Source organism: Drosophila busckii, chromosome X (assembly GCF_011750605.1).
Source record: "Drosophila busckii strain San Diego stock center, stock number 13000-0081.31 chromosome X, ASM1175060v1, whole genome shotgun sequence".
Taxonomy (NCBI): domain Eukaryota; kingdom Metazoa; phylum Arthropoda; class Insecta; order Diptera; family Drosophilidae; genus Drosophila; species Drosophila busckii.
The window spans coordinates 11684592-11712275 of NC_046608.1; the positions used below are offsets into that span (position 1 = coordinate 11684592).

The window sequence follows — 27684 nt, forward strand, 5'->3', positions numbered from 1 at the left end:
TGCATTTAACACCTTTTAGCTTATTGGAATTTCATCTATTTATATTTATGATCCATGCGGAAAAACATGTTTCGCCATTTGCTGGCAGCAGGCAAACTGCCACAACTCGGCCTGGCCAACAACAACAACAACAGCAGCAACAAGCTGACAAACAGTTAACTGCCGGCCTGGCCTGGCTTGGCTTGGCTTGGCTTGGCCTGGTCGGTGCCTAATCGCATGCAAATTGTATGCAATCGTAGCGTTAAAATAAAATCAAATCAAAATGCTTTAGATATACGCGAAACTATACAATAAAATTCTATGATGCTGACAACTGAGCGAGCGAGCGGGCAGGGCTGGTGGGTGGGGGGATGTTGCAATTTCAAATGTCGCTGCATTTATGCATATGCGTCTGTTTATCGCACACACTATATAGATATAAATATATATGTATCCGTATCTGTATCTTTAACTGCCAACGGGCAATGGCAACAATCAAAATCAATTGCTATGTAAATAAAATTGCAAATTAAATAACAAATTGATTAGCTCACTAGCGAGTGTTTAAATTAAAGCGACAAACCGAAATTGTTTAACCAACAAACGCAGCTAATGAAAGTAAAAGAATATTTCAAAATATTGAAATGTTAACTAACCTAATGCATTGCAAATTGCTTACAAATTGAAAATCTTTTAGTTTCAGCTTGCATTGGAAAATGAAAACAAAACAATTAAATAGACGGTACAGTAAAGAGCCGCTTAAAGCAACTGCAGACATATTTTTAAATATATTTAAAAGTAAATGTAAAAATCTCAAAAGTAAGTTTCGCTGCTGAATTTGGACGCAGCTGTAAATACAGCACTGGCCTGGAGCTTTCACTGTACTTAGCCAGCGGGCTAAGATTTGTATTTTTTAGATTGAAGTTGACGTTGTCGTTGGCACGACATTTTAGCTAAATTATGGCCTGGCCCAGGCCGGTACGGGTGACCAAACGAGGACAGAACAGAAACAACAAAAAATAAATAACACACAAAAAATAGAAAAAGAAACCAAACTACGCTCTTGGCCAACACAGTCGGCCAGTCAGCCACACACAGCAACTCCATCTTCGTTGTCTATTTGCTTCAATTGTTTTCGTGGCCGTGCCCAAGTCCGCAGCACTCTGGCGCTCTGTCAATCAGCAGCAGCCACAGCAGCAACAGCAACAATTGTTTGTTGCAGCAGCAGCAGCAACAAGAGCGGGGGCGTTTAATACTTGAGGCGTGTTTGACCCCAAATGCCAATCCATTCGTTCATTCGTTACTCAGTTTGTTTGTTTTTGTTGTCGTGCATTAGACGTGATTAGTTTGGAAAAGCAACAACAACAACAATCACAACAACGTTAACAAAAAGGAGCAACTAGCAAATGCCTAGAAAATTACTTTTATGTTCATAGATAAATAAATACATGCATATGTCTATGTCTATGTCTATGTTTATGTGTGTGTGTGTGTGTGTGTCTGCCACGCGCCATAAACAAGTTAAGGCAGCAACAAAAACTCAGCTACCTGGCTGGTCTCTTTGACAAATTGTTGCAATTGCCAACAATTTAATTCAAGTCACAACAGCCGAGCTACAACAATTATAACAATTTGTTTAGTCTGACATGCTTAGCGCATAATTTATACAATTTTTGTTGTTGTTGTTGTTGTCGCGACTTAAGCGGCAAAATTAATTTCAAAAGCAAATACAGCCATCGCTCAAAAATGTTACACATGAATTATTGCTGGTTGCTGTTGTGCTTATGCAACTAATTATTATTATTATAACTATTCTAATTATTAGTATTTTCAATAGTTATTATAATATTTATTTAATTCATTTTAATATAACGGGTATTGTACCATAGAATTAAGTCTAAGCCGCAATAAGAAAATTAAAAGAATTTGCACTTTCATAACTTTTTACTCAGTGGATATTTCATTTGTATTAGGTAAAAAAATATGCGAAAATAAAGCAAATAATTATTTCTATTTTTTCATAAACAAAGTTACTTAGTTGCTTGAGCTTTTGTTAACTTTATATAGCTAGTAAGTATTTAAGAATGTTTGTCTCTCGCTTTCGCAGTCTCTGCCACACTCAGAATCTTCTACGCTCTCTCGCCCTCTCTATCCCGCTCTCTCACTCTGACATAATTCGCGCTCTCCATCAACTGCTCTCCTTTAATTAGTTGAACTCTTTCAGTTCAGCATTTCTCACTCTCCCACTTCTCTGTGGGCAACCTTGACCTACGCTAGAATTCGAAAAATTGTCCAAATCATTTGCATTTCATTTGCACACACAATTAACAATGTGCGCTGTGTGTGCGAATTAATTACATGGCTAATTAATTGTATTTTGTATTCTCTTCTTTTATCGCTGCCATTACGAACTGGTTCACGCTTATCGGCAACCACTCATTAAAATACCAAGCTATGATTAATAGTCTCAGCTTGAGGACTGAGCGGGGCCGCTGTTATCATCGCTTAAGTGACTCGTTAAGCCAACAGAGTTGAGAGTGAACTCTTTCAAAAGTTATTAGACATATGCAGCGATAACATAAGCGAATCATAACTGCATAAACAATTGCGCTTCTTGTTGTGTTATACGCGTCGTATGATTAATGTGCATTTAATAGTGCACATTCAATGGCAACACTGGGGGAGGGGCGGTCACTTGTAGGCGGCAGCTGTAGGCTGCTAAATGTTGCAATTTATTAAACAGCAATAATATAAACAAAACATACAACACGACAGCACAAATAGTTAATGAAAAAAAACCAAGCAAACAACGTAGAAAACAAATATAATTTGCATATCAACTTTTCACATTAAAATCAATTGAAAGCTTTTCTCACTTTAGCGTCAGTTTATTTATTTTTTTTTTTTTTTTTAATTCAATGAGCCGCATTTCCAAGCTGCTAGTACAAAAATTTATGCACATATAATTTAAAGTTGCATTCAAGCTAATGCTAGACTAAATTTACGATGGCATTTTAGCTAATGGCAAAGAAATAAATTTATAGTGTTACTTGCAATTAACACGAAATATAAAACATAAAATATATTACACTATTTATTGCAGGCATGTGCTAGTTGTAAGTTGTAAACAATTAAATATGCAAGTCTTTTAACCACTAAAGATTATTTGCTAAAACGTGTGGGCTACTTGAGATACTCTTTAAGCTGAAATTATAGCAAATTTTGACATATATGTTATGACTGCATATAAATAACTATTTAAATTTCTATAACAATCCAACCAAATTTGCATATTTATAGTTAAGCTTACAATAGATTTTTTCAAACATTTCGTTTATATGCAAATATTTTTATAATATAATAATAAAATAATATTTTTTAAAAATTCGAATTCAGTCAAATATTTATTTTAACTTTTCACATACAAAAAGGCGCAAGCAAAAATAAAATTAGTCAAGACAACAGCCAGCTGTGGGTTTTGGTTTGTGTACGCGGTTTGCGAACTTATGGACTTTCGTTAAGTGCTCAGTGATTAGCAACAGCAGCAGTTTCGTTAAACATTTGAACAGCACCCAATGCGCTGCGACAAAATCTTTAATATTAAACAGCTTGCAATGATTATTTAATTTAAAACTTGCACATAAAGTAATTATTTAATTAATTAATGAGCAAAAAGTAATATGTTATATCTTGGAGCGTTCAGTTTTGAGAGCGCGCAGCTTAATGCTTTGTATTGCTTCGTGTAAAATGCTTAGGACCATGTCAACTTTCTCTAGCGTAGCATTCTCACCCATTAGGCCAATGCGAAAGACGTGCTCCGCAGTGGGACCCAGGCCGCCGCTGATCTCCAGATTATATCTAGAGCAAGAAATCAGAGATAAGCTTGGGAGCATAGATAGATTAGGTGATGGACTTACTTGCGCATGGCATAGTCGGCGACCTTTTTCCAGTCGATGCCAAATGGCACTTTGATTGTGTTTACTGTGGGCAAGCGATCCGCTTCACGCTGCACAAACATCTCCAGGCCCAGCTCCTCGATGCCCAACTGGAGGCGCGCCGAGCACTCCACATGCCGCTGCACCACCGACTTCAAGCCCATGGCACAGAAGTGCGTCAGAGCCTCACGCAGACCGTAGAGCAGCGTGCTGGAGATGGTGTGATGATAGATGCGTGGAGTGCCATAGCAGCCCCAGTACTGGCCAATGAGCAGCACATCGAAGTAGTAGACCTTGGGCTTGCTCTTGCGCTGTCGGATGTGGGTGAGGGCGCGCCTGCTGAACGAGATGGGGGTGATGCCCGCTGGTCCGCCCAGCGACTTCTGCGAGCCCGTGTAGGCCACATCCACTTTCCACTCGTCCATGAGGAACTCTGTGCCGCCCAGCGAGGCAACCACATCCACCACCAGATAGCAGTCATGCTGGCGGCACATCTCGCCCAGCTCACGTATATGCCGCTGCAGTATGCCCGTGGAGGAGTCACCCTGGCAGACGAATAACACGCGCGGCTTGTGTGTATCGAAAGCGAAGCGTATTTCGTCCAATGTTAAGGCGCGTCCGAAGCTCGCCTCCACGTAGCGCACATCGGCGCCATAGCGACGCGCCATGTCCGCTGCCCGATGCCCCCAGACGCCGCTGATGCCCATGAGCACCACATCGTTGTCCTCGATCAGATTGCAGAGGGCCGCTTCCATGCCGCTATGGCCGGCGCCGCTGATGCACATCGTGGCATCGTTCAACGTCTGGAATACATACTTGATGCCCTCCTTTACTTCGTCCATGATCTGCAACCCACACCATTTAATTGATTAATATTTATATATAATATATATATGGAATGCATACGATTAACTATTGAAATATATGATGCATTTAAATAATCAGTTTGACTGATAAGGCTGCATGCGCTGTTTAGTTTCGAAAGCCTAAGTTCTTAATTTTGCTTTTAATATTTCCGAGTAAATATTTAGTATCTTGAAATTTTTACTCGCTTATTTATTTAATTTATTTTATATTTGTTGACTATTATAATTTATTTTACTGCACGTTTAGCTTATTACATATATTTTAAGATGCGTTTAATAATTTGAAATTTATTTATATATTTCTTCTATTTTCAATTCATTCAACTTATGAAGATCAAACAATTTTAATGAGTTCATATATAATCTTGTTTTATATTTTATTTTACTTATTTTCTTTTGTAATTAATTTAATTTCAAGTGGACTATAGCTTTTACATATAATATTGCAGATTTTTTGTTTTTTGTTTTCATCTATTCAAATGTACTTTCTCCTTTACTTCTATTAATATCCATCTAAGTACATATTGACTTAAATTTTCCAATTGTCAAGAAATGATAAGAAAAATTTCTTATTTAACGCCTCATTAGAGCTTTATTGAATTTCATAAGCTACGGTAAACATTAAACTCATAAACATATGTATTCTGATTGCTTAAAATTTAAAAGACTTTACTATGAAACAAAGCTGTGTAAATATTGTATCTTTAATTTGCCACATATTCAACTTACCTGTAAGCATTCCGGATGCAAATGTCCCAGCACTGGATTACTCATGGCCTCCAGCACGCGCTGTGAGCAATTGGATGGTCCTGGTCCCATTAACGTCTTGCTGGGCACAAACAAGGGACGCTTTAATACTAAAGGCGGTGGCACTTCCATTTTTGTAATATTATTTTATTTGTGTGAAACTTGTTGCAATATTGTTTTTCACTTTGTTGACGTAACAATCAGATTTATTTTCCGTATTCTAGTCTTATCACAAATAAATAACACGAGCTAAAAAAAATAAACAAGCAGCCAGTAGCAGAGCTATTGACAACGATGTGCACGGTGTAAGCGAAATATTGAACTGTAATGAAATAGACAAAAGTCATGCCACTTTATAGAGATTTGTTAGGAGATGGAGCCAATCTCTCAGAGAGTGCGCTTATCAAGATGAAATGTGCAGCGTTATCTCTTTGCTGCGGGAGTGAAATTTGAAATGATCATGAAGGCTTGCTTCCAGGCTCAGTCCTTAACTCTCTCGCTCTTTCTCTCTATTGTTTACCCAACTAAATTGTAACCTTGCTCGTGTGTGAGTTTAAGTTGATAAGCGGTTGTTTACATTTTGCAAATATTACACAAAGATTAATGCACATTGTCAAGGACAAATATATTAATAGCTCATAAAGCAAAGTAATTAAATCAATTGTTTTTTAAATTAAGTTTAGCTGTGCGCCTTAACAGACGATAACTAATGCCTATCGAAAGGCTAGCCGGCCACCACACAATCAGCTGATATTGATTGCAAGCAGGTTGGCAGTCCCATTCAACACGTGCAGCGCGTAAACAAAAATAATTGATTCGCACATGAAATACAACATATTTAAACAGTTAGAATGTCACGTATTATAGTTAAACAGCTACCCAAGCATGTAAGTATTGACTATATATAACATAAACGTTATTATAATTGTATGCCTGGCAGATAAATGAGGAGAAGCTGCGCAACATATTCGGCGCTAAGGGCACTATAACAGATTTACAACTGAAATACACGCCGGATGGCAAATTCCGACAATTCTGTTTTGTGGGCTACAGCAACGAGGAGGAGGCGCAGGCAGCCATCAAACACTTTCATAATTCATGTATACAAGCCAATCGCGTGCACGTGGAATTGTGCGCATCGCTGGGCAGTGAGGATAAGCCGCAGTCGTGGAGCAAATATGCCAAGGACAGCAAACGCAATTTAGATAAGCAACAGGTGAAGCAGCCGGTGCTGGAGAAAAAGCAGCAGAAAGTTAATAAAGTGGATGAGATAATAGGCAAACACAAGGATGATCCAGAGTTTCAGGAATTTATGCAGGCGCATGACAAACAACGCGCACTGTGGGCTAACGATGCAGCGCTGGGTGCGACAGAGCAAGATAATGACGAGGATGACAACGAAGAGGAGCAGCAAGTGGAACAGGAAGCAGCTGAGGAGGAGGTAGAAGAGGAGCCAACCGAGAAGCTGGCTGCGCAGCCCATTAGCGACTTGGAGTATATGCAAACACTCAAGGCAGGAGCTAAAACAACCAAAGCTGATAAAAGCAACCTCGAGCTTTTTACTATTAAAATACACAATGTGCCTTACAATACCAAGCGACAGGATGTACTGAAGTTCTTCAAGCCACTGAAGCCCTACTCTGTGCGCTTGCCTGGCAAAGTGCATGGCTTTGCCTATGTGGGCTTCAAAACGGAAAAGGACTTTGACAAAGGCATGCTTAAGAACAAAAGTTTCATCAAAGGCAAGCAAGTGTTCTTCTCCGACTTTACGGAAAAGAACAAGATAACCAAGGCACAGCGTGAGGGAGACAAGAGCACAACAACAGCAACAAGCAATGTGGCGGGCAATGCCAAGTGGCAGCAACAGCAGCAGAGTTTGCAAAGCGAGGAGCACATCAGCGACTCTGGACGCATATTCTTTCGCAATCTGGCCTACACCACCACAGAGCAGCAGTTGCAGGAGCTGTTTGAGAAGTACGGACCCGTTACAGAAATAAGTTTGCCTGTGGACAAAGTTACGCGTCAAATCAAAGGCTTTGGCACTGTGACGTTTATGATGCCGGAGCATGCAGTGCTGGCATTCAATGCGTTGGATGGCAGCGACTTTCAGGGACGTCTGCTGCATTTGCTGCCTGGCAAGGAGCTGGACAAGTCGGCAGAGGAGCAGCAGCAGGCTGCAGATTTCGACAATTTGTCGTTCAAACAAAAGAAGGCGGCCAAGCTGAAGCAGCAGGCACAAAAGTCCATAGGCTGGAACACGCTCTTCATGGGTGCCAATGCTGTTGCCGAGCTGCTGGCCAAGCAGTTCAAGACAACAAAGGAGCAGATACTCGACACCAGCGGCGGTGGCAGCAGCGCTGCTGTGCGCTTAGCCTTGGGTGAAACACAAATGGTCATTGAGATGAAACAGTTTCTGGAGGAAGAAGGCGTGCGGCTGAGCGCCTTCGATGAGCCCACACAACAGCGTTCCAAGACGATAATACTCGCCAAGAATTTGCCTGCAGGCACCGAGCGCAGCGAGCTGACGCCTATCTTTAGTAAATTTGGACCCATAGGTCGCTTGGTGTTGCCACCCAGCGGCGTGACGGCGCTCATCGAGTACTGTGAGCCCTCGGAGGCGCGTCAGGCATTCAAAAAATTGGCCTTTAGCAAATTTAAGACAACGCCGCTTTTCCTGGAGTGGGCGCCAGCGCATGCATTCACCAAAACGCTCAACGGTGTGGACATTATACCCAAATCAGAGCCCAAAGTGGAAGAGGAAGTTAAACCCGCGCCTGCGTCAGAGCCTGAGCCCAAACCAACGGTTGCCGAGGATGAGGATGATGAGCCGGAACCGGAGACGACGCTGTTTCTACGCAATCTCAACTTCAAAACTGTTGCCGACACGGTGCGTGCGCATTTTCAACATTTGGGCAGCGTGCACACAGTGGAAATTGCGAAACGCAAAGACGCGCAGAATCCCAAGCAGCTCAATTCCTTGGGCTATGGTTTTATACAATTCAAGAAGGCGGCCATAGCAGCGCAAGCTTTGAAGGAGATGCAAATGACCACGATTGAGGGTAATCTGGTGGAGCTGAAGCGCAGCGATCGTGTGCTCAAGTAAGTAAAATTACAAAGTGAACAACTGGAATCTCTAACATTTATTTTTCACACACAGAACTCAAGATGATGGCGCACGGCGACGACAGATTGAGCAGAAGAAACAGACTGGCACCAAGATTCTGGTGCGCAATATTCCCTTCCAGGCGCGCTATAGTGAAGTGCGCGATATATTCAAGTAAGTGCACAGACTAAATGCTAATTGATAAACACAGTCCTAACTGTATTTTCACCCACAACAGAGCATTTGGTGAGCTGCGCTCGTTGCGCATACCCAAGAAGATGACACCTGGCGAGGATGCGCATCGTGGCTTTGGCTTTGTGGACTTTACCAGCAAAGCGGAGGCGAAACGTGCCTTTGAGGCTTTAAGCGCCAGCACGCATTTGTACGGTCGCCGTCTGGTGCTGGAATGGGCCACCAACGAGGATACACAGGATATAGACGAATTGCGTAAACGCACCGCTGAAAAGTTTGATAATGTGCAAGGAGCAATCGAGGCTAAGCGCAGCAGACGCGCTTTCTTCGATGTCGACAGCCATGTACCGCAGCAGGCGGAAGAAGACGAAGAGGAAGAGCGTACTATATAAAGAATCCTATTCTTTTTAACTGTAAATTAACTAGTATTTTGTTAATGCTGTATATAATTTATATATATACTTAATATGTTCGAAAAAATTCAAATACATACGACAAATTTTAAAAACTGTATTATTTCAATCGATTTCTTTGAAATTTAAAAATACCTAGAGCACATTTCAGGCAACTCTTCCAGTAACTAACTAACTGGTTTTCCATTGAAAATCTTCTTGACTTACCGGCTTGTGCATCCTCGTCGTTCTAACTCGCTATATTAACCTGCATATGATCTGAATTTCTATTGCCTTATCCATCCTCATTTGGTAAGTCGCCTGAGACTGAGTCTCTAAAAGATAAAACATGAACCTAATTAGAAGTTATGAAAAGTTTGGGCTTTAATTTAATGTTTTGGTTATAGCTTCTGTGAAAATCAATTCAATTTAATTTGTGGACTTTATACACAATCAGCCAAGTGTTAAAATTAAAATGCAGCATTTTCTAAATAGAATATATTTTTATTTTACGTTTCTGTTTATATAAAAACCTAAATAATTAATACAAAACAAGACAAAAAAAAAAAACATACATACATAATTCTTTAAGCATACACAAATCATTATCGATGATATACCATATAATCAATCAGTAAACGCATTTTGTTTTTAGTAATATATATATAATATAGTATATATATAGTACTAATTAGTTAATAATATAGTTTGTATATATAAATATTTGTTTGTATTTATTTACTATTGAAAATATGATCTTTTGCCATTTTACTTGCATTTTCTCTTCTCGTAAGGTGTTTCAAAAAATGTTTTAAGTTTTTTATTGCATTAAGCAGGTTCTAGATTTTCTCATTATATGTTTTGTATTTGTTTTTGTGTTGCTGTGTCAGGAAGAATTTGAGTTGTGTGTGTGTGGGTTGTAGCGAAACTACAGACATATGTATTGTATTTTATATGTGTAGATAAAGCATAGGTATATATGTAGTCGTTACTACTATATAAATATATATTATATTTAAAATATGTTGATTTTTTTTTAAATTTCTTTTGTAGTAATTTTTAGAGCAAGAAGCAGCAGCTAAAAGTCTTGGCTAGTGGGGATTACAAGTCTAGTACTAGGGGGGGGCCAGGCAAATTGGAAGAGTGTTGAACACTAGTGTCTATGTTTAAGTGTGTGTGTGTCATTGTGTGTGTGTTGGGCCCTACATTGAGCACTTTTGTTCAGTTTTCACTTAATTTAGTTTAAAATAAAAAACAAAAAGATATTAAAGATTTACCCTTGGGCTACGCTACAATTTTTGCGCCTGCTATATACAATCGGCAGCGTCTATATGTGTGTGTGTGTGTGTGTGTTTGTATGTGTGTTAGTTGTGCCAGGAGTATGGATACGCTTCAAGCTTAGGCCATAGTTAATATATTAAGCTGTTAAGTTAAATTGTTTTTTGTTGAGTTGTGTAGTAAATTGTTGCTGTTTGTTTTTCATATATTTGTTGCTCGGAATTATTCCTTCTTAATGCGCGCCTGCAAAAAACAATAGAGTATGCCCGCCTGGGCCATCACGTCCACGGTGCTGGCGGCCAATGGATCCTTTTGCTTCACCTGCGTCTGTCCCGGTCGCAGCAATGTGGGTCCAAACACCATCGCCAGATTGTGCAGCGACATTTTGTTGTCCGCCTCCTTTTCATGCACTCTGCAATTGCAATATAAGCCAATTAGTAGAGTCGCACATAAAGAAAAGTGCTAGGCTTACCTAATAAGATGATCGAGTATAAGATTTATGGAGGCCTTGTTGGCCTGCGGCAGCTCCTCGAACACCTTGAGCAGCTCGTGGATGCGCGTGGCCTCGTTGTTGTTGCCAAATGCGCTAAATGTTTCGAAGAATCGTGGATAAAGCTGATCGGTGAACAATGCCTCGGGCAGTTCACGTAAAAATGTCTTTAAAATGCCAGTAACCGAATGTATGTCCACCTCGCGCAGCAGCTGCTCAGCCTCATAGGCATCTGGGCAGGACAAAGAGGCAAATAATAAGGGAAATAAGTTGCAAGTTACCACGTGACTTACCCGACTCGAAGGACTTCTTGAGCTTGGCCAGATCGGAGGCGGAGCCACTGACGCGATAGCAGCCCACTTCCAACATGCCACGTCGCTCCACTTCCCGTATGCAGGCACTGATGATGAATGGAATGTCGCGCTTTTCGCGTCTGCACAAATTGCGTGAATGAATGAATTAGTAAGTTAGTAGTTAATCAAGTTCGAGAGAGAGCTACTTACTTTAATACTTGACTCATTTTGGCACCGAAGAGTGCGCCCGGCTTCATTGTGGCGCGGCACAGCTCGCCGGGCACAAAACGGAAGCTGGCATTCAGTTCAAGCGTCTCGCTCAGCTTAATGCTGCGCGTCTGTGTCGTTTCCGTCAGCCAGCTGCGGCTTAACTGCAAGCACAATTAATTCATTAATTAATTAATAATAGTAATTGGCATTGGCATTGGTACATGCCTTGAGTATGTGCTTGGCTCGCAGCAGCGGCCGCTCCTTGGACTCGTAGAGCAGAATGCGAACATTTTGACTGCCCTCGAGCTCGAGCATAAAGCTTTCGTTCCACAGCGGCGATTGGCTGCGGCAAATCATTTTGGTGGTGGCCTTGCGGAAGTAGTGGCCATACGAGTCCACCTCAATGCATATGTACAAGTCGGCCGGCTGCTCCAGTCCCTGCAGGCCCTGCGCGCTCATATATAGATCGCCCACGAGCAGACTCTCATCGTTATGGTTGCGCATAAGATAGGAGCCCATTTCAGTCTTCATGCCCTTTTGCATGGCCACAATGAAGGCGGTGACCTCCAGGGAGTTGATGGTGTTGGCGCCAGGTAGATTACACTTTTGCTGCAACAAAGAGAAAGCAAATGAGCGACTGAGCGACTGAGCGACCGAGTTGGAAAGTTGTACTCACCTTCAATGACATGATCGAGTCAATCCACTGCGTGCGCTCAAAGTCGGAGCTAAGGAAAAAGGTCATGGTCTTGTTGTTGGCCTTGTTGCCTAGGCGCAGCACCAGATTGGGCGTGGCCAGCACCAGCTGTGACTCCAGATCCGCCAGCTTGCGTCTGTATTTATCGCCAGTGCGCACTCCATTGCCCTCAAAGACGAGCTGATCGCGCACGGAGCGCAAATTGCGTTTCACTTGTGAAATATTCGCTGGACTAGATTCCTTGAGATCCGCACTTGTGTCCGTCTCCTCGAACACATTGACATCCTTCAGCGGTATGAACCACTTGAGCTCGTAGTCGATGCGATCACGGCCCAGAGCTTTGTATTTGGCGCAGGCAATGACATCGTTGAACAGAAACAAGTGACGCAGCTTGCGATGCCCATCGACCAGTTCGACAATGAACGAGTTGCGCACCATGCGGCGCAGATTGCGATTCGATTCGCTGGGCAGCCGCTGGTTGACCACATTGAACTGATTGAGGAACATTTGTATGATCTTTTGTGCCTGCCGCAGCGGCTGATGATCCGGATGATTGGGCGGCGTCTCGCGCAGCAGATCGTTGAAGACCAAAGCATTGATTTGCACACGCGCCACCGGCTTATGCAGCAAATCCTCCAGCGTCAGCGACTGCTCCGTCTGCAGATTGACGACAATGGTCGATACAATTTTCTTAAACTGCGGATTGCTGGCGCTGCACTTCTTCACCGTATCGATGGCCTGGCCATAGTTGTGCAGAAAGGCGCTATAAAGATCGAACATATCGGCGAGACGCTTGAAGGGCTCGCCAATGAGCACATCGCCGCCCTCGTGCGCCACAATCGTTTTCAGATCGCCCAGAAATGCGGTGTGCACCTCGTGCAGCTCGTCGATCTTGAAGAATATGGTGTTCTCCTCCTCCTCCTTGATGACAGGCTGCGATGTGCCCAGCGTGGCGTGTATGGCGCGCTTGTACTAACAAAACAAAACAAAACAAAACAGACTCCAAGTGAATTATGATAAACCAATTGATATATTCTGCGACTTACCTGCAGCATCTTGTTCAGGCACTCCACATAGATCGTCTCGCTGTGTATGATCGAGCTCAGGATGTTGCGTATTTTGGCGCCACGCGCATTCCCAGAGAGCTGTGTGTGAATTAATTGCAATTGAATTAGTTACAAGTTCATTAAAATGCAAGTCTCAAGTCTCAATTCAAATTGCATTTGTATTTACAATTCTTGCACCAAGTACCAAGTCTGCTATATAACGAGCTATATAAACTTATGATATGAACTGCATGAGCATAGCTAACACATATATGTATGCATGTATTTGTTTATGTACATCGAAATGAGCGAGACAGCTTAACAAACAAATGAACAAGAGCGTAGAACTTTTGTATGAAGGAAGTGGAAATGGAGCTATAAAGGAATTCCAAGGAGGCTAAGCACTAAATACTTATATTTATATTTTGATATGCGCACGTTTCAAATAACTTATTACATTATCTTATTATTTTTCTCAGTTTAAGTTTCATTACTTTTATTATTATTTGCTTCAGCTTAGGTATTTTACTTTTCGATTGACATTTATTTATTATTTTTAAATTTTTATTTGTGCTACGATTTAATTTAAATTGAATTATAAATTTAAAAAATATTTAAGAGCTCATTTAATATTTACTTTATAATTGTAAACGTATTTTTTTATAACCTTAAACGTGTTTTTCTAGTCTACGAATATTTTACTTGTTTTTTTTTATACAGTTTTAATTAATTTAGAGATTCATGTGCATGTGAAGTTTAAGAATATTTACGAAACATACACACACACACACACGCACATTGAGGACGAAGTGCAAAGCATATGTATGCATGTGTGGGTGGGTGGGAGGTTTGGTAGGCGTGTGCTTCATATGAATGTCCATAATTTGCATAAACAATACACTCAAAGAAAAATGTTGCTAAAGCCAAACAAACACACAAGCGCATTCAAACTAAAGCCACACATAAATACATAAAATACACAGCTATTAATTAATATATAAATATGTATAATACATATATATATATATACATATATATACAGTTAGAGAGCGCAGTGTATGCGAAGCACAAACAATTTTGTAACTAAATGTGTAGCGTTTGCTTTTTTATTTTTTTAAGTGTATTTTGGTACTCACAAGTATTGCTGAAACTAAATTCTGTCGAGTTCCAAGACAAATTTGTTAGGCAAAAAAAAAGAGTTCACACAACAGAAGAGAAGAGTGTAAAAAAATATATGGAAAAAATATAAGTAGGTTAGTAAATTGTTTATAAAAGTATTAGTTGCTTAAATAAATGCTTAAAAATAAGTTAGGCCATTGGCATTAATTGCAGTCGAAAGCTTTAGCTGAACAGTGCTTCAAAATTAGCATAACAGAGTTATGTTAACGCCAGCCAAAGAATGTTAATACTACTATGCTACGGCTGTTAATAAAGTTGTTGACATTTGTTAAGTTAAGCACAACTATATTATGTTAACGCTGCAGCTGTTAAAGCTATGTTAACTGTTTAACATAAGTCTGTCAATTAATTTGAAAAGCCTATGCTGAGTTTTTGAAATGCAGCAATTCGATTTACAAATTACACTTGCCAATTTATATAAGCTTAAGGTAATTAAAAAATAATTAAACTGACTAAGCTTAATGCTTAGTCATAAAAACAGTCACAGCTTGCCTCATTGGCAGCGACTTGACCATAGCAGCTAAAAAATATATAAACTAAAAACAAAAACAATGCACAGCTCGCATTGGCCCATGGGCAATTAGTAAGCTGCTGCTTAAACTATATAGATTAATATATTTAGAGAGAGAGAGAGAGCTCGAGCCATTGCTCGTGGACGCGTGTCGCAGTTAGAAGATCTCGCAGCCACAATTACATAAAATAAAACTAAACAACTAAATAGTTTTAACAGTTGGCTGAGCACAAACCTTGCGCAATGCACCTGGCGTCTGTGATGTTGATGACGTCGATGTGGCTGTGCCTGTGGCTGTCGCTGATGTGGCTGTCGATGTGGCCGACGACTGTTGTTCATCATGTGAAATGGTGCGCAAGATGGGCGGTCCCTCGTATTCGCCATCGCTGTCCAATGAACTCGAGCGCGTCTCATTGCTTTGGCTGCAAGCGAACACAACAAATTGAATGCAAGAGTTTCAACAGATTTGTTTAATCATTTGCCACTTACATGAAATAATCAATGTTCACATAGTTGGAGGTACGCCCAGGAGATTCGGGATCCGTAACGCTCGTCTGGCTGCTCAGCTGAGCCATGGGCAAAGTGCTGCCCGGCGTGGACAGATCGTCGCGACTAGACGAGGAGCCAGTGCGTCCTGGCTTGATGAACACGTACTCCCCATCGTTGCTATCTAACGGTACACTATCGTAATACGGCTCATTGTCCGCCTGCTGAGCTGCCTTGGCGCTATCCGAGCTGAGCGACGAGACCGACTCGTAGCTTTTGATCTGACAAGGGAAATCGAAAAGCAATATTAATAATAATTGAAATAATTAAAACTAAGACTAAGAAATGTCAAAATTATTGTTTACAAGCTATTATAAACATTTAAAAATCAATTGCAGCTTTGAAAATATTTTATATTATTTTAACTATTCAGCCAAGACAATATTTGGGCAATTTAACAAATGAATATAACTTGACTTATTTGTTGGCAGTGTCCACTTACAACTTCCGATATGCCTTGTGATGCGAGCGACTCCTTGGAGCCGGCGCTGCGTTGATGCGCGGCCGTTGCCTCTGCATCGTTTGCCTGCAACGAGGCGCGCGACTTCTTCTCCAGGCTGCTGGTCGAGCTGCTGTCTGTGGTCGTCAGCTTGGGGGTTTTGTTTAGGCTGCCAGTGGGCGAAGCGCCCACATTGCGTCCCGCTGGCGTTAGCTGGCGACTCGGCGTTGAGGCTGTGCGTCCCAAGCTGCCACCAGTGCCATTTGACGCTCCATTGCCGCCGCCGCCGCCATCATTGCGCTTGGCATGCTCCAAGCTGTCCGTCTTGCCCACCATTTTGCGTCCCAGCTCCTCCATCAGCTCCGGCGTATTGGCCAGCTTGCTCAGCTCTGGCGTCGTCTTGCGATTCGCTGCGTACTTCGACTCCAGCTGCTCCGACGACTTCTGTCGCAATATATCCGATGGCTTAATGTTGCGCTCCAGCGAGCTGGCTGGACTCTCGCCCGAGCTGCTGCTGGGCAACGGCATCGAGCTGCCCACGTAGGGCGTCTCACGCTTGGGCGAGGAGGACAACTGCTGATGCTGATGCTGCTGCTGCGTCTGGTTGGGTATCGTGGGTGGCTCCACGCGTCTGATGTTCTTGGGCGGCGGTCTGTTGGCAAATGCATTTACAGTTACAATTATAGGGCTATAAATAGATTTTAATCTACACAGATTCAAGCAGCGCTGCCAGTCCAAGTAAAGTTTATGAAATATGTTAAATATTATAATATAAATAATTTTATACAATTTTTTTCACTTGCATTTTGCTTTGGTTTGATATTGCATATAAATTATTTAAAATTTAAAACTTGTTGAATTCGATTTTCAATGCGCACAGATTATAAAATATTTTTAAATATATTTTATTGATAGGATTTGCATTTTAAAATGATTATTTTTAATTGAATTGCATTAATTTTGATAAATTTATATATTTAATATATTTAAAAGTATATTTCTGTACAATTTTGTTGAATGAATATGAATTATATAAAATTGAAATATTTTTAAATATATTTTTATATAATATTGTTGTTTGCATTGTACGATTTATTTCAAAATTATTATTTTTCATTGAATTGCATTAATTTGATATATTTTCTGTATTTCTGTACAATTTTGTTGAATGAATTTAAAATTTATCATTTGCTGCACTCATAATATTTGTGTTTGTTATTATTTTGTTTAAATTAAATTCAATTTTTAAGCTTCTAATTGCCATTGGAAAATAACAAATAAATTCTAGTGAACGTGGCTTCGTTTCTGTTGGCAGCGCTGATTAGACTGATTTGCAACTGTAATTGGCTCAAACTCACCTGGGCGGCATTTTCTTTTTGGCCTCCAGATGCGCGGCATACGAGGATGCGGACATGGCGGGCGATGTCAGCGATGGCGACAGCGGTGGCGCTGTGGGCTCCACGTTCTTGTTGCGCTCGGTGAAGCGTGCGAAGGTGGATGGGGGCGTTGGTGCTTGGTCATTGACCGTCGTCGTCGTCGTCGTCGTCGTCGTCGCTGTTGTCGCTGTCGTCGATTGGGCTGACGATTGAGCATCATCCAAGTCTTTGTCTTTGGCCTCCTTGACCTCAATGACGGTAACAAAGTGGGAAGTTGACTTGCGCAGTGGCTTCGTCGACTGCTGCTGCTGCTGCTGCTGCTGCAGCTGCTCAGCCTCCACCCCAGCTCCAGTGACAGTCGCCTCCTGTTTGTTATCGCTTTGTGCAGCTGCTGCGGCTGCTGCTGCTGCTGTCCTTTGTTCGTTGTTGTTGGCCTTGCTGCCAATGGAGGCCGCCAGCTCGGTGATACACTGCTGGAGCGCACCGTTCGAGTCCTTCTCGTTGCCACTGTCCTTTTTATCCTCGCGCTCAAAGCTGTGCTCCGTCATGCTGCGCTTGCCCGTGGGCGGCGCCGAGCTCAGTCCACTCCCACCACCACCCACATGCTCCTGCTGCTGTGTGTGTGTGTATTTGTTGTCTGTGCTCAGGGACAGCCTGTCCTTGTCCTTGCCAGCTCCTGCCGCCGACGCGCTGCTCGCCTCGCGCAGATTTAAACTCGATTTCTGCAAATTGCACAAGCGGACAAGTTAATTAAAAACTAGATTAGTGTCTATAGTTTCCCAATAGCAAAGGGAACAAATGTTATTTATAACGATTTTTGCAATTAAAAAGTTGACATATTATATTTATAATAATAAACAAATGTCAAGTGAGCGATGAAGATGGAAAAGCTTTTTAACATTCTATCAATTTGCAGACTATTTAACTTATTTATTGCCAATTTGCATAACTAAAAATATCAATCAATTCAAATATATCATTTTTCTATAAAATTTAGCAAATTTTGCTATCAAATTTAAAGCTTTTCTATAATGCAGCGCATTGAAGTTTAAGTAATATTAACATTTATAATTAGGCATTAAAAATTGGGCAATTTGAAACTAATGTTGAGGGCGTATCTAGGCCTGAATTTGCATCAAAAAATCAAAGTGGGGGCGTAATTGTTGCCTAAAGAAACCAAAGTATGCGCATAAATTAAGCAACAAAATAAAGCTATGATTTATATAACAAAAAAAAACTTGACAACTTAAATTACGTCTAATATTAAAAAGCGACTGCGGCCATTAGACATTGACATGAGAAACGCGGAAAATTGCTGAAAAACATGAGAAGCGTGCCTGAGCTAAAACAGCAAACTTAAAGTTAAAAACTGATGAGCGCATTTGTTGTTTTTCAAGTGAATGACTAAACAAATTGCTGCATATAATAAATATACTATAGAGTTTAATTGATTTAGTTCAAAGTGTCAAAGCAAGAATCAATCGCAGCGGCAAAAAAGAAAAGCAAAAGGGTTAACAAACTTCAGCAGCGCCGCAGACAGAGCGGTAGAAAGAGAGAGAGAAAGAGAGAGAAGGAGATGGAGAGAGTGAGAGCGAGCAACTGTGGGGGAGTTGTTAATGCAGAGCACGTAACGCATTTCTTTAACACGTTGGATAGCAACTGCTTTATAAATATATAAACAACAACAAAAGTAACAACAACGTGCTAAGTTAAGTGTAAAGTAAACAGCAAAAAAATAAAATATTTATGTGTGTGTCTGTGTGTGTGTGTGTGTATAAGCCAAACTTAAAGCGTGTGCGTGTTGCTATTAACGTTTTTTTTTTTCATTTTTTTTGGGGGCTTTAAAAAAGTGAAAACTATAAAAAAGAGAGCAAGCCGCTGTCTGTCTGTCTGTAATTTTTTTTAAACAAAAAATAAATAATTGGCTGTTAGATAAAATAAAAAGTGTGTTTGTTGTTGTTGGCGCTTTGCTTTTATATGTAAGAGGCGTAGTTTGTTTTTTTTTTTATTTTATTTTGGCTTATTTTGGGGGGTGGCCTGGCGCTGGCTTTAGAGCAGCTGCGTGTGTGTGTGTGTTAAGTGTGAATGTGTCCAAGCGAAGCGAAGAAGAAAGCGTGCAAAAAAAAGTTGACGGCGAAGGTCGCACACACACACACAAACAGCATTTAGTACATTGAAAGCTGAGCTCAGTCTTTTGGCGGCTTGACAATTTCTAGCGCTCTCGCTCTAACGTGCGCGCGCTCTCTCTCTCTCTCTTATTCTCTCTCGCATATCAACTCAGTCGTGTCGATACAATTATTTAGCATATTTTCAATCAACAAACACAAATAGATGAAGTATGGCAACAGTGAGTGTGAATCATATACGAACATACATTTGTGTGTGTGTGTGTGTGTGTGACAACAACAATTTGCAACTATTGTTATTGTTGTTGTCGCCCCTTACTTGTGAAATTGCTGTGAGAAACATTCAAGAATAGCAGATGACAACGCAAATGTATCAAATGTTAATACACATTGTTTGTAAGTTTAATTATACATAATAGCAGCTATTTGTTGCTAAAAGTTACAAAGTTAGCGTATGAGAAAATATATATTTTATTATAAGCTCTATGGGAGCTATGGAACTTTTCGAGATTGATTTATTTAAATTATTAGCTATAGCTATATTTAATTTTAAGTCTCAGTCTCTACTAACCAATGGATAAGAAAATATTTTGTGCATTTAAATGAAACATTAACTGCTCTATACAGATTTATTCTATTATATTCTCTATTCGTTTTTTTTAACAAAATAAAAGTTCAAAAAGTCTTTATCCTATAGTTTTCAATCTTTTTTAACTTTTGCTGCAGCTAACTATAAATTATTTGTTTATACAGTCATAAATTGAAGCTTCAACTATTTTAAAACTAAAACTTGCAACTATTTTAATCAAACAAAAGTATATAAAAGCAAAACAAATAATTGCTGCTGAGTTCAACTTTTGTTTTCAATCTTTCTTTTTTACTGCAGCTTTATTTGACTTTAATAACTTTTTGGCTGGCTAATAACATTGAAAACGTTTAATAGTTGCCATTGCCTATAAGCTATATGTACATATATCGTTGTGTGTACATATGTTATAAAAAAAAAGCTTATCAATTGCGGCTAATCAAGCTTTTTAAGAAGTACCTAAGTATATACACTCCCACATATACACACATATATATCAGTATATATATATATATATCAGTTCGCACAGTTAATGCATTTCTTGAGCGCTTGGAGTGGGTGGGGGTGGGGCTGGGGGTGGTGGTTTGGGTGTGAGCTGATAGCTAGGCATAGGCCTGCTGCTTATCAATACAGGCAGAGGGAATGGCGTACAACAGATTTGGATTGTGTTGTTGTTTGAGCCTACAAAAGAAGGGCTACAAAATAGTCAGCACCAATACAAACAAATGCACACACGCACACACACCCACAAACATAACGCTTGTTTAAATTGTGTTTGCTTTGCTTTTTGTTTTTGGTAATAACTAATTTTCAATCGCTTCGGTGTGTGTGTGTGCGATAAGTTTATTGATTTCAACTTTTGATAAATACTACAACTTAACTTATTTCTTGCCTGTTACAGCACACAAGAGAAGACAAATTAAAGTTATTGTTTTTGTTTTAGTTACCCCTCTGGTCCATAACTTGAATTTCTCTTTAAAGGAAGACATGCTGCTTTAACAGCAGCTGCCGTCATTCACACTCGCTCGCACTCTCTGTTATAATTACAGTGACAGTTTAACAGTTTAGCAGTTAACAGTTGTTGTTGTCCCACGCAAATGCAAAATGCAATTCGCGCAAGGAGCGCACGACGAACGAAGAAAACGAAAAACACACGCACGAAGCTTTTTTTTGTTGGTGTGACTGTGACGCCAACTGCGCCGCTGACGTTAGCGTTGACCACGAAATTTGAGTCAACACACGCACGCACACACACTCACACACACACAAACGCTTGCTTAAGAGAGCAGCGACGACAATTGCTTCAATTCACTTTTTATTGTCGTTGTTGTTGTTATTTTCTTTAGATTATTTTTACGTAATTTATTTTTATATTTCGCTTTGATCTTTGCTATAATGTATTTATTTATTTATTGTTATTGTTGCAGTTTGTTGATTCAGTTCTTTGTTTGTTACCACACACACACACAAACACACACGCACACCACGCTGAGCGAAATAAACGAGCATAAGAGCGAGACAGGCAATCACGCACGCATTGCACAAAAAATTAAAAAACAAAAAAAAATCGTTTAAAAGGTGTTTTTCCTTTATATTGTTGCCTCTTCTCGCGCTTGTTGTTATTCACCGTAACTAGTCACTACTGCCGACTGACGACGATTGGCAACGGGGAATGGAGTCTCAACGCCAGCAGCAAAGCCAAAAGAATACACAGATACAACTGCAAGTACATGAGTGTGTACGTGTGCGTGTGTGTGTGTGCGTAGATAACGGCGTAAAATTCAAGATATCGCATTGTTAGTACGTAACGCATGAACTCTACCGAAAGCAGCGTAGGGTGGCTAAGTAGGGTGAGCCAACAACAAAAGCTTTCTTTTGGCTAACTTAACAACTATTTCGAATTGTTTGTAATATTAATAATTAAGCTAAACTATTAGCCGTAGCTACTCGTACTATCAAGCTTGCTAAACATTTGCTGTTTATTGATTTTACTCATCAATTAAATAAATAAACATTCCTTGGTTCTAACTACTAAAAACTGTCTTTTAGCCAACTTGCCATTGCTAAAAGCTAATAAACTAAAGTACTATCTGTTTTGTTTGCTTGATTTAATTTAATTATGATTTAATTTTTTAAAAATTATATTTGCATAAATTTGTTGACATTTTGCAAGCAAGATTCAATGACAACGGCAGGTGTAGGGCATTAGCAAGTGCCGCAGAGCAGAGCTGAGCTGCGCAGCGTTGACGCTGGCAGCGCAGTAAGCAGCGCGCACTGATAACAATTGATAAGTAAAGTGAATGGACAAGCTTTTGCTTTTGCTTGCTGTGCGCCGGCTAACTGTTAATGACAAACGCAATCAGCAGCAGCAGCTGTTGCTGCAAGATCAGCAGCAACAACAACAACAATAGCAATAATATCAATGGCAAGAGTAAACAATAAAAACAAAGCTTATGATAAAATAGCAAGACATGCAATTGCAATTATTGCTGCTGCTGCTGCTGCTGCTGCTGCTGCTGCTTATGCTGCTGCTACTTTATCTTCTTCTTATACTACTTATACTATTACTAATACTTACAAAGTCTTTGTCAGCGCTTGCGCCATTGGCAGCGCCGCTGCTGCTGCCACTTGGCGTTTGTGGTGTAATTGGAGCCGCATTGGGATTAACGCTAGCTGCCTCAAAGAGCGTTGTGGGATCGCCGCCACTCTCGCGATATTTCTCCACATCCGAGAGCAAACGCTCCAGATACTCCACATAGAGTGTTTCCTGTTCGAGCTCCTTGCTCAGTTCACTGATTTTGAGTTTGTGGCGTTCAAGGCTTGCGCGCACATCCTGCTCCCAGGCATCGGAGAGTGAGCTTTGTGGAAATCGTTGCATCCACAAGCGTTGAAAATCATCAAACACGCTCATTGTGCTCTTGCAGTCGCAGTCGCAGTCGACGCCAACAGCAGCTGCAGCATCAGCTGCGCTTTTCGTTAAGTTTTGTTGTTGTTTCGCGTTTTAGCACTGTGTTAACCGTTATGATATTTTTCCTTGCGCTTTAGCCTAAACTTTTTCAATTACACAGTAGTTATCAGTTATATGCAATTGTTAACTTAAAAAATATATATTACTTTCATTTCATTTGTTGCTTAGCAATGACAAATATTTTGAGCAATTCAAGAGTGTATGCATCGATTTGAAAATTCCCCCATACCTTTACTTTAACTGACTGTTTTAGCAACGAAATTACAATTATTTTTATATGCAATAAGCAAATGCGTCATATAACCGTTAGACCACTGTATGTAAATTTTGTATACGAGCGCATCCTGCTGCAGCTGCAGCAGCAGCAACAACAACAACAATAACAAGCAGCAGCCAACGATTCATCAGCAGCAGCAGCAGCAACAACAACGACAGCTGCAAAAAGGTTTTCAGTTTCAGTTTTCGTGTTTCTGTTTTGTTCTCATGTTCTTTGCCTTTATGTTATGCACTTGCACTTGTGTTGTTGTTGTTCTTACTGTAGCTGCCCTTTTCACAATTGCCTGTGTGTGTGACTGTGTGTGTGTTTGTAAAAAAGATGTACATATGCGTGTATGCAAGATGCTCTTGTTGTTTTTGCTTTTGCTTTTAGTTTTCATCTTAGCCAAGGCCAATATGTTGTGCATTTTCAAGAGGCATTCATTTTGTACACACACACACATACACACACCTATACATCTGCAGTGCCGCTCCTGTCTATGTTGTTGTTGTTGTGGCTGCGCCCATGCCCCATGCCACACAGGCACACGCATATACGCGGAGACACTTACAACATATGCACTCACACTCACAGACGCGCACTGCTTTTCCTTTAGGCCACGACCAACGCACGCTTTACAATTAATTTATTTAATTTTATTATGTGCCATTTCACTATGTATTTTTCAATCCCAATCAGATTTCGATTCGTAAAAAAAAATTCACTTCTCGCACACACATATACAGCCGACTTAACTTTTTTTAAGTTACTGGCACTGTTAACTAACATTTGCAGCTACGACTCGATAGACTGGCGCCTAATAATCGAGCAGACTTATCGCTCGATTATGTGAGCAGTGAGCAAATGTTAAATTACATTAAGCGCCTTTTGCGTGCTGTTTAACATTATAATAACATACTAAGTATTAGATCTATTAATTAATGTTATTGTTATGACTGTTAATGCGCTTTACAATTACACAGAACTACATTTTACGCCGTATGTTAAGTTAGTTAGTGTTGGCTAACTACAAGAAGTGCTGCAAAACAAACGTTACAGTTCAAGACAAACATTTAAATTTCTACAATATTTATACATTTTGAGATTATTGCCCGCATGGGCAATGGATACATGAATAAACACTAGCCATTGATATCCATGTACACTATACGTGTGGCAAAAACCACAAAAGTTCAAAGTCGAAATTAGTTTATCTTATTTTCTATAAATACCGTATAAGCTAATTAAAATTCTAAGTAAATAAATATATTTACTTTGTGAAATTTGTAATGAGTAAGAAATGTTGTGCTTGTGGAATACAAATAGCTAAATGCTATAAATTGACCTCAAATCATCAACAGATTGTGCAGTTTATCAACTAAATAGATAATACATATGCATAGGTGTACATAATTAAGCGTCTTGGCCAATTGATTAGAAAGAACAATAGACAGCGGCATGAAGCCTTTGGTGCCAAAATTAGTCAGCACACTTTCTACAGTGAATACAATTTAACAATAGTTGGTATAACATTTTACATTCGAATAAACATAATTTTATAGATTTAACAATAGTTGTAGGTTTCTTGGAACCTATTTGTTGGTTTTATTGCTTTCTTATCGATATAATCGATAGACTCATGCGCTTATAAGCTAATGTTATAGTAATATAAAGTTTTTGTGATTTGCATATAAGGTATATTTACTGTATATAGACGAACGGCCATGACGTAGAGCCTGTGTAACCATAGCCGTAACCGATATGGATATAACTGCAAATAGACTATTGCTAAGCTAATGCTAGGTGATTTTTTAGGGCTTATCTCTAACGGATATAGGCAGCATATAAAAGTCAGTAGTTTTAGATTTCAAAGACATATTCCGCTACTGCCGCTGGGCAAAGCAAAGTCGTTAACACTAAAGCTGACGGGATTTACAACATAAACATGGAGTAAGTTGAAAACCCGAATTGAGGTTAGAATGGTTATAAATTAAAGAAATTGACTTTCTAGCTGCAAGAAGTGCGCTATTTTATGGATATTAATCGCCGTTGCTGCCGTGGCCATAACCTTGGGTCTCGTCTTTGGTCTGCGCAAGAGCGAGGAGCGACAAATAGGCGCTGTGGCTTCCAATGGAGCAGGCTGCGCGGAGATTGGTGGACATATGCTGGAGATTGGCGGTTCGGCGGCGGATGCAGCCATTGCCACCATGTTGTGTGAGGGCGTCGTATTGCCGCATAGTCTGGGCGTGGGTGGTGGCTTCATGGCCACGGTGTTCAGCAAGGAGACGGGACGCGTGGAGACATTGGTAGCCAGAGAAACGGCGCCAGCTGCTGCTTATCGGGATATGTTTGTCAACATGTCGACGGTGACGGGCGCCTTGTCCGTTGCTGTGCCTAGCGAGATTTACGGTTATTGGAAGCTGCATGACAAATATGGCAAGTTACCTTGGGAGACGCTTTTCCGACCCACTATTGAGATGTGTCGTCATGGAATCATCGTTAGCCGTTATGTGGCGCGTGTGTTGACGTTGCATGAGGAAGTTATCATGGCAGAGCCCAGCATGGCGGAGATTTTTGTTAATCCTTATACCAATGAGCTCTATAAGGAAGGTGAGATCATGTACAGACGTATTCTGGCCGATACCTTGGAGGTGATCGCCACGGAGGGACCAAAGGTTATCTATCGTGGTGGACGCATTGGTCGCATGCTCGTCGAGGATATTCAGTCCATGGGCGGTATTGTTACCGAACAGGATCTGCAGCAATATGAGTAAGTGTAGCATTAAATATAAGTATATCGATACTATCGTTAACTGTGATTAACTAATATTCTATATTCTCACTCTACTTTTTTTTAGTGTGCGCTGGGAGAAGCCTCTGCGTGCCGTATTCTCCAATGGCCATGAGCTGTACACCTCCCCGTTGCCCAGCAGCGGCGCCGTGCTCATCTTCATACTGAATGTAATGGAGTCCATGTATACGAGCAGTCGGGACAAGTATTGGCATCGCGTGGTGGAGACCTTCAAGCATGCCTATGGACATCGCACCAATTTGGGTGACATACACTTTGAGCCATCGGTGCGTGAGACTTACGACAAATTGACGGATCCGGAGTTCGCCGCCGAGATACGTAAGCTAATACGGGATGATCGCACATTTACGGACATGGCCTACTATGGTGCCAACTTTACCAATGAGGAGGATCACGGCACTGCGCATATTTCGGTGCTGGCGCCCAATGGTGATGCCGTCTCCGTGACCAGCACCATCAATAGTCACTTTGGTGCCAAGGTGCGCTCCCGTCAAACGGGCTTCATACTCAACGATCAAATGGATGACTTCTCCACGCCCGGCGTCATCAATACCTATGGCATACCTGCCAGTCCAGCCAACTATATACAGCCCGGCAAGCGTCCCATGAGCTCCACCTGCCCCAGCATTGTGCTCGACTCCAAGGGCAATGTGAATCTTGTGGTAGGCGGCGCTGGTGGCTCCCGCATCACCACCTCGGTGGCTCAAACCATTTTGCGTTACTTTGTGTTGCGCGAGTCGGTCGAGGATGCGGTCAATGCTGGCCGCATACATCATCAGCTGGCGCCCATGGTAGTCGATGTGGAACTGGACGTGCCCAAGCATACAACACATCATCTCATGTATGTGGGCCATGAGCTCAACTATTTGCAGGAGAACAAGGCGTACTCCTCCGTCACAGCCATTGGTGACATGGACACTGAACCCTTTCCCGTCTGTGATCATCGACGCGTGGGCAGCGCTGTCGTCGTCGAGCCCATTGTGGATTAATTACAAATCTTATACATAAATCTACATACATAACATTAAATGTGATTTTAAAATTTGCTTAAAGCGCATTTAGAGTCACCTTAAACATTTATTTAGCTAGTTAACGTTATGCTTATACATATAGTACATATATATATATGTATATTCACAACTTTATTTTTATATGTTTCCAAAAATAAATTACAAATTACTTAAACTTTTGAGTGTCTTCATAGTATTTTAACTGCATCAACAAATTTAGTTATAACAAATGGAAATTGAAGTTTCCAATTTTAAATGAATGCAATCTTAATTTGCTTATAAAAATTGATTTTTTTTTCAATCAGAAATGTTTTGTATAGAAATTTGAATATTTTTTAAAGTTTGTGTATATAAGTTTACAACCAATGCAGTTTACGACTGATTGTTTAAATTATGGAAAGCATTTCATAAGCAACGCTGTTAAATTCTTAGAATTGAAATTGTTTGTTTCCATTACAGACATTCGATAAAAGGCCTTAATTAACAAATAATTGCAGCTTATGCTTCACACTTAGCACCAATTGTATGAGCACGACAGAGAAGGCATGTCATACTGAAGGCATGAAGGCTGTCTCACTCTCTTATGCGAAATGAAAATCACTTTTCAAATATAATTGATGCAGTTAAGTGGGTATGAGCTTAAGGCTACA

At 40.5% G+C, this 27684-nt stretch overlaps 4 protein-coding genes across 6 annotated transcripts; 2 read left to right on the forward strand and 2 right to left on the reverse strand.

Annotated features, from left to right (window-relative positions):
- Positions 1 to 3370: 3370 nt before the first annotated feature.
- On the reverse strand, positions 3371 to 5847 carry LOC108605670 (serine--pyruvate aminotransferase, mitochondrial). Its single transcript, XM_017995462.1, has 3 exons — positions 5510 to 5847; positions 3897 to 4759; positions 3371 to 3837 (listed from the first exon to the last, which is right to left on the reverse strand). The coding sequence occupies exons 1-3, from the start codon at positions 5657 to 5659 to the stop codon at positions 3663 to 3665; spliced, it is 1188 nt and encodes a 395-aa protein (XP_017850951.1). The 5' UTR covers positions 5660 to 5847; the 3' UTR covers positions 3371 to 3662.
- Positions 5848 to 6308: 461 nt separating this feature from the next.
- Positions 6309 to 9264, forward strand: LOC108605585 (probable RNA-binding protein 19). The gene is made up of 4 exons (XM_017995356.1): positions 6309 to 6414; positions 6468 to 8626; positions 8685 to 8804; positions 8869 to 9264. Exons 1-4 carry the CDS (start codon positions 6379 to 6381, stop codon positions 9212 to 9214), a joined length of 2661 nt encoding a protein of 886 aa, XP_017850845.1. The 5' UTR covers positions 6309 to 6378; the 3' UTR covers positions 9215 to 9264.
- Positions 9265 to 10223: 959 nt separating this feature from the next.
- On the reverse strand, positions 10224 to 23917 carry LOC108606814 (active breakpoint cluster region-related protein). 3 transcript variants are annotated; one of them, XM_017997288.1, is made up of 14 exons: positions 23784 to 23917; positions 22567 to 23039; positions 17259 to 17998; positions 15904 to 16552; positions 15405 to 15682; positions 15151 to 15337; positions 14362 to 14382; positions 13226 to 13324; positions 12162 to 13151; positions 11711 to 12094; positions 11486 to 11646; positions 11276 to 11415; positions 10965 to 11214; positions 10224 to 10904 (listed from the first exon to the last, which is right to left on the reverse strand). In XM_017997288.1, the coding sequence occupies exons 2-14, from the start codon at positions 22897 to 22899 to the stop codon at positions 10715 to 10717; spliced, it is 4422 nt and encodes a 1473-aa protein (XP_017852777.1). In that variant the 5' UTR covers positions 22900 to 23039; positions 23784 to 23917; the 3' UTR covers positions 10224 to 10714. The 3 variants fall into 3 exon arrangements, with proteins under 3 accessions (XP_017852777.1, XP_017852778.1, XP_017852779.1); XM_017997289.1 differs by lacking the exon at positions 14362 to 14382; XM_017997290.1 differs by lacking the exons at positions 22567 to 23039; positions 23784 to 23917 and adding an exon at positions 20936 to 21286.
- A 991-nt stretch (positions 23918 to 24908) lies between these two features.
- On the forward strand, positions 24909 to 27069 carry LOC108605818 (glutathione hydrolase 1 proenzyme). Its single transcript, XM_017995623.1, has 3 exons — positions 24909 to 25162; positions 25224 to 25982; positions 26071 to 27069. Exons 1-3 carry the CDS (start codon positions 25158 to 25160, stop codon positions 27011 to 27013), a joined length of 1707 nt encoding a protein of 568 aa, XP_017851112.1. The 5' UTR covers positions 24909 to 25157; the 3' UTR covers positions 27014 to 27069.
- Positions 27070 to 27684: the final 615 nt, after the last annotated feature.

Excerpts from the sequence above, each read along its gene's own strand:
- LOC108605585 (XM_017995356.1), top strand. The coding sequence starts at position 6,379 with ATGTCACGTATTATAGTTAAACAGCTACCCAAGCAT. Across the intron at positions 6,415-6,467 it reads TTAAACAGCTACCCAAGCAT|ATAAATGAGGAGAAGCTGCG; the intron begins GTAAGTATTGAC and ends TATGCCTGGCAG. Across the intron at positions 8,627-8,684 it reads CGCAGCGATCGTGTGCTCAA|AACTCAAGATGATGGCGCAC; the intron begins GTAAGTAAAATT and ends TTTCACACACAG.
- LOC108606814 (XM_017997288.1), bottom strand. The coding sequence starts at position 22,899 with ATGAGCGTGTTTGATGATTTTCAACGCTTGTGGATGCAACGATTTCCA. Across the intron at positions 17,999-22,566 it reads CAAGCGCTGACAAAGACTTT|AAATCGAGTTTAAATCTGCG; the intron begins GTAAGTATTAGT and ends TGCAATTTGCAG. Across the intron at positions 13,325-14,361 it reads ATTTAGTTTCAGCAATACTT|CTCTCTGGGAATGCGCGTGG; the intron begins GTGAGTACCAAA and ends ATTCACACACAG.
- LOC108605818 (XM_017995623.1), top strand. Across the intron at positions 25,983-26,070 it reads CAGGATCTGCAGCAATATGA|TGTGCGCTGGGAGAAGCCTC; the intron begins GTAAGTGTAGCA and ends ACTTTTTTTTAG.
- LOC108605670 (XM_017995462.1), bottom strand. The coding sequence starts at position 5,659 with ATGGAAGTGCCACCGCCTTTAGTATTAAAGCGTCCCTTGTTTGTGCCC. Across the intron at positions 4,760-5,509 it reads TGCATCCGGAATGCTTACAG|ATCATGGACGAAGTAAAGGA; the intron begins GTAAGTTGAATA and ends TGTGGGTTGCAG. Across the intron at positions 3,838-3,896 it reads GCCGACTATGCCATGCGCAA|ATATAATCTGGAGATCAGCG; the intron begins GTAAGTCCATCA and ends TTCTTGCTCTAG.